Source organism: Pavona decussata, unplaced genomic scaffold (genome assembly GCF_977016875.1).
Source record: "Pavona decussata unplaced genomic scaffold, jaPavDecu1.1 SCAFFOLD_29, whole genome shotgun sequence".
Lineage (NCBI taxonomy): Eukaryota > Metazoa > Cnidaria > Anthozoa > Scleractinia > Agariciidae > Pavona > Pavona decussata.
In genome coordinates this window covers 519,413-528,666 of record NW_028145452.1, presented here as the reverse complement: position 1 = coordinate 528,666, position 9,254 = coordinate 519,413, and the positions used below count along the sequence as shown (strand labels likewise).

Genomic DNA, 9,254 nt, shown 5'->3' with positions numbered 1-9,254 from the left:
ATTTAACCATTAATATTTTGTAATAATATCTCTTCAAAAATTACAGAGAGATTTAAGGCTCGACGTTTCGGAGTCATCTTGACTCCATTATCAAGAGAAAAATTCAGTTTGTGAACGCGGATATTTAAATAGGCTAGAGCTGAAAATTAACATATTAATAGATGGTTAAACAAATACTTTTAGCACGAATTGAATCAGTTTGCATGTTCAGTCCTGGTTTCAGTTTGCGTATGAATAGCATCTCATGAATGAGGCAATCAAATTTGCTGGTGCATTTCGCAAGAACGTGAAACAGTTCTAAAAAACGCTGTGGTATCTGGTCATTATGTTGAAGATGGTGCTGCTCCGTGACAGCTTGCATTGCTTCACCGCAGAAATCCTGCAGTAATAAAATTCCAGTTCCCCAGAGACTCTCCTGGCCACCAACCACTGGCCAAAGAGCCTGAATACTCTGGGTAGGAGATTGCTCTTGGGCGGGACATCCCTGCATAGTCCACCATGGGGAGCACCCCAATGGGATTATAATATAGAGTAAGAACCATAACTTATGCAAAGTAAACACATTTGCAGGCATTTGATAATAAAAATCATATATTTGTTTTCAGTTGCTTGCAGCTAATATTGCACAAAATACACTATTAGCTTAGAAGTGTTAGAACTTAGGAAATCACAATCAATCACTACTAATTAGTTATTTGTAAGTATATCTCATTATTTTTTACTTGTCCCTTGATTTGTTAGTCCAAGACAGAAAAAATTTACAAATGTACACAAAAAAAAAAGACAATAAATTAGAAATCCTGAAACCAATACCACCTATGCCATGTCATGGGGGAGTAAGGGCCCGTTCAAACATTGGATATTGTTGTGTTAAAGTCATGCAGTGACTGTTGAATTCAGCTCGACTGTTACTCAACGGTTGATTCAAAAGTTGAACTAAATTCAGTCATGCTAGACAAAAATTACTTCATTATAACAACGCATACATGTGTTAATGAATACATTATCACAGTACAGTCAACTCTCGCCTTGCGGACACCTCACTATTACAGACACTCCGATAATACGGACAGCAGCTAAATCTCAAGCAAAAATAAATTACAGACATTTGACTGAAATAAATTCTCACTACTATGAACCCTCACAGGGCACTAACTTGCAGTCCTGAAGGTGTCTGCAATAAAGGGAGTGGACTGTACATGTTGAATCAACATTGAACTACTGTAAGTCATTTAGCTTGACGTCAGCACAAGAGAGCTAATGTTGTGCTTAATTACTTGGTGTGACAGTTGATCAGGATGTCATGCTAACAATATCAAACTCAATTCATAATAATTAGGATGAGTTGAGTTTGGCATGACGATAGCATGATGTTTGAACCAGGCCTTAATGATGTTTTGTCAAAAATGTTGTAAAACTACATGACTAAGTACATGATTATCCTCCCCAAAAACAAAATGCTCTGTGTAAGAAGGTATCAAGTGAATTGCTGAAGGGAGAACAAATTGTAATAATTAATGCTAAAAGCTAATAATTATTATTAGCCTTCTGCATTTTTTTAAGACGTCAGCTGTAGGAACTTCAAAAAGTTCAAGGGCACATAACAGTTTATTACCCAATCAGTGGATATCTGTTCAGATGGCCATCGCCTCAGAAATTCAAATCTAGTCATAATTGAAAATCTGCAGTTTCCTTAGGCAAAATATCAGCTCAAAAATATGTTTGAACAAGCAAGTAAGTTGTTAAAAATGCAAAAAAATGTCAGCTAGCCTGTTTGTAAAACCAACACATGCTGGTAAATTTAAGAAATAAAACTGTTTCGTAAAAACTTTCTGCACATTAAATCTTTAGCTAAAGCATCCAAACAGATCAATCCGTATTAGCTTAAACAAATATGTGACTCTTTTAAAGGATCAGCATAGGTGGCGGAGGGGGAGGGGCAGGAGGGGCTGAAGCCCCCCCTAGTCGAAAATTTGGGAGGGGGGGGCTCAGACCCACCACGTTTTGGTCCCAAAAATATTGGTATTGCGGCAAAAAAAAATTGGTTTGGCAAAATATTCAGGTTAGTGATCTTTTCACAAATCGTTTCACAACGGTCGCGCTTGGCGAAATATTATTTTCTAGGACTCTTTGAACAGCTCCATCCCGATTTCGAGAAGCCAATCAACTGCTGCCTTTTTTCCATTTAACTCTGAGACACCCAGTTTCCCATTGACGCAACGGCGGCCTTTGCGTCTGTGGGAACCCAGTCAAATGCAAAACTAAAAGATCAGATTGTGTATGATGAGTCCCCCCATGTATCAATTAAACACTCCGCTGCCTCTGATCAGGGGATACAGGAGACAACATTATGAGTATTTCCCTTAAAATGTTCTCCTTGAGTGCCCCTGAAAGTTGGACTACATGACATGTTCTTTGAGAAACGTTTACGGCAAAGCTTGATAGTTTGAGAAATACAATGCACCTCGATTTTCAATATGGAAAGGGGACAGCAAAATCATATTGTTAAATCGGGATATCATTGTAAATGAACTCCTGATTTACAAATAACTTTTGCTGGGACACAGAATGTTGATCGTTAAATCGGGAATATTGTTAGATTGACAATCGTAAAATCGGGGTTCCACTGTATTAGCTTTGCTGAAGAAAAGCATGATGATGTGCTGATAGAAATTAGACAGATCACGATTGTGGCTGTTAAATAGGAAACAGTACTGTAAATTGTGGAGGAAATTCGTGTTTGTGTCTGTCAAAGATCAGGTAATGATGATGATGATGATGATGACACTGATTTACAAAAGCTACCTGATCGAAATAAATAAAAACCCATGATTTTAAGAAGGCATGTAACGCATGTATGCAAGACTGATGGTGAAGTCTTGTAGTCGTATGAAGGAATGGAGCAATTCCTTTAACTTAAAGGGGCTCAGTGCTGTGCATAAAATGCAAATAAAAACCTTGCATAATGAAAAAAAAACTAACTAAATTTTGCAAGTATTGTAGGCTTGAATGTTCGGCAACTTTGTTACTCACCTCCAATTTTTCACATATAATCCTAACTTCATAATTTGATTTTAATTTTGTCACTGCATTTTGCAAAACATCAAAGTGAACAAAAGCTTCATTGATCATGCAGCCTATAGCTAACTAAATAGTATACAACTAGAAAGAAATTAAAACCTGTTATGTGACCTAAACTTATTATGTTGCTACTTTGAATGAAATAATTAAAAAACCCCTTGTGTTAAGCTAAGTATAGTTACAAGATATGTGTCTATGTAGATGCTACAATCCTGCTGTGTTACACATCACGTTTCCTTCTCTTTGCTCTGCCGTTATACTCGTCATCTGAAGGTATTTCAGCGTTGTTATTTAAAGGAGAACTAGGGTGACCATCTTGTTTGAGAGTTCCATCTAGCAATCCATCTCCAGGGGGAGACGAGCTTAGCAGGTTGTCAGTTGTTGTCAGAAGTGCAGATGTGGCATCAATACTTAGCTGTCCGGAGTTTCGGGCTTTTTCCAGAGCACGCACTGTGGCGACAAAGCAAGAAAACAACAAAATAATGCTTAATGTTTGAACAATAAAAAATTATTCACCCTTGATGAGTGACTGCCCCCTCTCAATGTTTCCAAGAGCAATAATATTGTAAAATTTCGTAGATAAGCTGCTCTGGAAATAACAGGGTACTCAATGTAAGATGGATACACTGAAATATGATTTGACTGTACACCGTGTGGTAAGAGTGTTAGGGCATTTCATGAATATTTTCAATGAAATTGAACTTATTGCCTTGTATAATATTTATTATAACACTTGTCATGAAATTTTCTTCACAGTCATGCTTATTTTGCAGTTGTAATCAGCTGCTCCTGTCGTGCAAACTTGCTTTGTATAAAACATTTTAAGTTGAAACCAATTTGTGCAAAAAAAAGTCACCATTTCATACTCTTGAAAAATAGATGGTGATGAAAGAATGACAGTGATTTATTAACCCGCCACATCTCAATATCAACATGAATATTCTCCATACTGTCCTGCCTACATTTCCTATGGTAATTAATGGGAGAATTTGTGTGGTAATATATCCAGCCTACCATGTACATCAAGAATTTTGACACTACTTTGTAAAAATTGGTTTTGACACTGTACTTTACCTTGTTGGTCGAGAATGCCGTTTTGTCTTTTAAGATCATCTATGTCAGTCTGACGAAGAAAAAACAAGCAATAATGAATCCCCTGAATTAAGCCATTAGGCTCACATGGTGGCTGCATGTACTATGAAATTTTAATGTGTGACCATTCAAAATAATGAAAGCTGCAAATCCTTACTTTCGTGTCCATAATATTTGCTTAAGATTTAAAAATATTCTATTTTACAAGGCCAAAAAAGTTGAAAGAAACCAAACACATTAAACCCTGAAGATGACTAAATTAGTCAAAAGCATTTGGTCTCTTTTTCTTATTACAAATAACTTTTTTTAGCTAAATTGAAATCAACCAAGCAGTGTTTTCCTGTGATACTGTTTTAATTATGGTGTACTCAAGGTCGTCCTCACTTAGTTTGATCGAACCTTAACAGGCCATTATACAGATGTGTGTCAAGTGACCTGACCTTGGATTGTAAGCGAGGCTGGGGGTGACCTTGTTTTGATACAAACCTCAGCTTTTCATATGTAAATGCAAACAAGTATAAGAACAACATGGTCTACATATAAAAAGCAGTGAGGTTTGTATCAAAACAAGGTCATCCCCAGGCTTGCTTCCAATCCAAGGTCAGGTCACTTAGAACAAAACTGTAAAATTAAGTGTGACCATTTGAATGGGAGCTGCCTGAGCAATACTTAGCTTTTCCGTGGTGCTGTTTATTATGCTGTACAAGCTAGTTTTTGGAGTCTGACGTTAAAGAAATCCTAACCTGTGACAATCCTAATCTTAAGATTTTATTGAAAAAGAAATACATTCCAGCAGGAGTAATGATTGCAGTAAAACTAAACACAGCTCCTATGGGGAGCACTGTAAATACAGTCAACTCTTGCCTTGTGGACACTTTGCTATTATAAAAACCCGATAATACGAACAGCAGCTAAATCCCCAACTAAAATAAATTACAGACGTTTGATGGAAATAAATTCCTACTATTACGGACATTCGCTATTAAGGAAACTAACTTGCGGTCCCAAGGGTGTCTGCAATAAAGGTCATAAAGGGAGTTGACTGTATTGTGAAATAGGACTCTGTGTTAAAATAATGGATTATTATTATTATTATTATTCCAAGACACCAAAAAGCGGCTTGCTTTACTTACTTGGTGAGAATGGTTTTTTCTTCTCATGAACTGTATATAATCTGTCGCTTTGTTAAGAATTTGAGCTCTTGATGCCTGTTGAAATAACACCCTATACATCACTCAAACTGAGCTATATTTAAACTAGTAGTAATCAAAGATTATAGAGTGCGTTCGACAGCCCTAAGTTGTGCGATTGTACGGCCTGCTGTGTGACTTTTTTTAGGTAGCTCTTTCGTCCTTTTATATCTGTACGTAATGTGTCACTAGTCTACCAAGGTGAAATATTTGCAATAAACGAAGCTGAGTTTAAAATTTCAGCGGCTACGTTGTTGAAGTTTAAAAAAAAATAGAAAGTATTTTCGGTCCGCCTGTTGCGTGACACCGTCGAACTTTAAAATGATGCACATCATTTTCGGTATAACGCTTATAATCTTTGAGAAAAACGAAACTTACAGGCCAGCGTACTATTTTGGTCTTCTACTCAAAAGGTATTTTAAAAAAAATGCCGCGAAACTTACGCGACTATAAAGCCGTAAAAATGTCGAACTGAAGCGAACTAATTTGCATACAGTTTTGAAAGACATCTCAGGGCCAAGGTTTATATTCAAAGAGCGGATAACTCTATCCAGTGGATAAAATGTTCTCCAACCAATAGATTTTATTTGCTGGATAACGAATTATCCGCTGGATAAAATAATCCGCTCTTTGAACAACCGGGGCCTGATGTCAGTTTCTGATGTGTGTATATTTCAGATATTTTTGTATTTTGATTTTATACTAACGTAATACGTGACTCGCAAAACCTCGCGAACCTAGGGCTGGGTGAAAAGCCCTCTTTACCTGTATTGTAGCATCAAATGAGGAGATTAAAAGGTTTCTGAACATAGCAACGATTTTGATGAGCATGGTCTTGTCGTAGTTCCACAGGCTAGTTTCCGGTTGAAATCTATTTCTGACACGACGAAATGTACAACAGGCGTGCAGCGCTGTCGTGTTCGATGAATTTATTTCCCACGGAAAATTATTTTACCGCGGCCACAAAACGTGTAATTTCTTCAATGCAATCTTTCACAAAAAGGATTTCTGGAAGAAAGGGAAAAGATTCTGTAGAGATATTTCCATCCACTGAATATTGATGAACATTGCAATTGAAATGTGTCCCGTACGCTGAATGTAAAACTTTCCCGATGTATGCAAATTTTGCTCCAACAAACTGCGTCTGTCTTCCAGCCTGTGGCCACAAAACGTGTAATTTCTTCAATGCAATCTTTCACAAAAAAGATTTCTGGAAGAAAGGGAAAAGATTCTGTAGAAATATTTCCATCCAGTGAACATTGATGAACATTGCAGTTGAAATGTGATCCCGTACACTGAATGTAAAACTTTTCCGATATATGCAAATTTAGGCAATGGCGCAAAAACGAGGGGGCGACTCTTATACGAAAACGAGACTAAAAAGATGGCTCTAGCGCGAAAACGAGGTCAGATGTCATCATAAGTTCGCACCAGTTTCCCGGCCGACACATGCCCCTGCAAAACTCAAGCGGGGGGGCCATTTGGGTGTCCTTACAGCAATCTCGAAAAATCCTGCATAGCCGTACACAGGAACACCAACTCGAAAGACACAGGACGCAAAAACGAAATTAGGCTTGCGTTCTCCTTCGTCGAACGCAATTAATTCCTAAGACAACAACCTTAGAGGGGTTAATTTCCATTATACCAATCATTTACATTCCGATAATAATAATAATAATAATAATACAATTCAAATTTTCTGGTTATTTCAAATTTAGAAAACACTGATACGAAATCAGAAGTTAAAATTGTCCTTGAAGAAGGCCTTTGAAACATATTCAGGGCATCTTCATAAATATTCAACTTCATTCAAGAATATTTCCTTTTCAATTAATCACCTGGGTAGTGGCTAAGTTGTAAATTAGCCTGACACTTGCCCCCTCACCTCCTTCATTCCTCTAGCCTGTGTGGCCAGCATAATCGGGGAAGAGGACGGGGAGCGAGGGAGGCGAACCCCCCTCATTTTTCCCGCCTCCCTCACTCCCCCTCCCCGATTATGCTAGCCATGCAGGTTATCCTTCCTCCCCCTCCCCGTACCCCCTGACTGCTTTAACACTTTATGTGTCTTTGGCCTAGTATCATGTTTTTTAAGCTGATAATATATATGGCATTTACTCTTTCTTTCTAATATTTATTTTCTCGAAGATATTAGCTATTCAAAGCTACTCTGTAAATTCGAGGATAAATAAAGTATATGTATGTATGTATGTATGGTAACCCAAACATGTAAAAAATATACATAACAAGATTAAATAAAACCAATGGATGTCATGTTTATCCTGAAAGCCATACTGTGCAATATCTTTCAATAATATATTATTTCTTAAACAAATTCCCTTTGTCCAACATGTCTGTCTGTCTGGGCAGGCCCGTCACACAGTGCATAAAATCTATTTTTGAGGTTTGCATAATGTGATAACAAAACGTTCACCTTAAAACCACTAAGATGCAAATTATAATGCATGCTCTTAACCGTTATGGAAATCATTTCTGTCAGAGGCATATTTAAACAGTGAAAGTTCAAATCCACAGTCTGATGTAATGAGTAGTGAGCTCTTTTACGTGTACACTATTGTACCAGAATCGTGGATTTTTACCAGCAAAATATTTCACTCGACATACAAGGCGTTTTACTTTCATGGCAGATACCACCATATTTTGCGATGCCGGGTGAACAAATACGACAGGATTTCACAATCTTACCTTCTCTCCTTGTAGCGAGGGGATGGAATCTCGGAGATGAGCAAAGCTGTCTTTTATGTGATCCCGTCTTTTTCTTTCCAGAGCATTATGATGTGCTCTCTTATCGGCCTAACATAAAGTAGAACATAGATCGGTTTCAGAGGACGACAGACTAGAACGAAAAACCAACTTAGCAGGATACATTAGGACATGCATTTCTCATGAAATATTCAGACCAAGAAAACCAACTTGGGCAACGTTCCATGATAGCGTGACGCCAATGAACAAGGGAAAATCCCATGGAATCAGGACGATTTAATAGATAGTGAAACTAGAAATGGTTTGTTCTGATTTTCAATAGCGAAGAAAAATTACTTCAAAACCAGCTCCTAGAAAATTGTAGCTTTCAAAACACAAACACGTGTTTTCAAACTAAGGCCATGTGGAAGTTTGCACACGCAATTTGACACCAAAACATACGACATACCTGAGACATGAATTGCGTCTCTTCATTATTTTCAGCTCCCTCCTAGATGAAAATTAAACATATTCGAAAAGAAACAATGTTTGCGTGACCTCCTGGACCATCACAATGCAAAATCAATTTACCTCATCACTTTCAATGTCGATTTCCTTCTCTTCGTCGCTCATGTTTTCTCTCTTGCCTTTCGCCATCAGAAGCTGTCCCTCGTGATTCGAGCACGTGTCACTAAATGACGCCGCGTCCAGTCGGTAACGACAACCAATCACGACGCAGATTCGATTGATAAATGATGACAGCCGAATAACGATGACATCTATCCGAGTGGCAGCCGATGTATTCTGTCACGACGTTTAATATCACTTTTGTCTTCCAGTTCCAACCTCTTGGGAAGGGACACTTAACAAATAAAGGCGAAATACTAAGAACAATTTTACCCCTGCAATTTTTGTATGACTCGCCAGGAGCTGTTGGGTACATGGTGAAGGCGAAAACTCCATATATAATTGCATTGTGTGGGTGTTGAAAATGTCAGTAAGTGATCATGAGAGGCAATCAACCCACGCTTTCAGACAATGCTGTTTTTTTTTTTTTTTTTTTTTTTTTTAATTTTTAATTTTTATTTTTATGAATGAATGGATGCTGATTTGCAGAGGGCTTTTACAAATCTTAGAACGTGCATTTAGAATTCAAGTGAATAGTTATTTTTTTTCTTTTCCTTTATTATT

At 37.6% G+C, this 9,254-nt stretch overlaps 1 protein-coding gene across 1 annotated transcript; it reads right to left on the bottom strand.

Moving 5' to 3' along the window:
* Positions 1 to 573: 573 nt before the first annotated feature.
* On the bottom strand, positions 574 to 8,767 carry LOC146484793 (protein max-like). The gene is made up of 6 exons (XM_085104236.1): positions 8,655 to 8,767; positions 8,533 to 8,574; positions 8,067 to 8,174; positions 5,307 to 5,381; positions 4,156 to 4,204; positions 574 to 3,531 (listed from the first exon to the last, which is right to left on the bottom strand). The coding sequence occupies exons 1-6, from the start codon at positions 8,718 to 8,720 to the stop codon at positions 3,302 to 3,304; spliced, it is 570 nt and encodes a 189-aa protein (XP_084960362.1). The 5' UTR covers positions 8,721 to 8,767; the 3' UTR covers positions 574 to 3,301.
* Between the last annotated feature and the right edge of the window lie 487 nt (positions 8,768 to 9,254).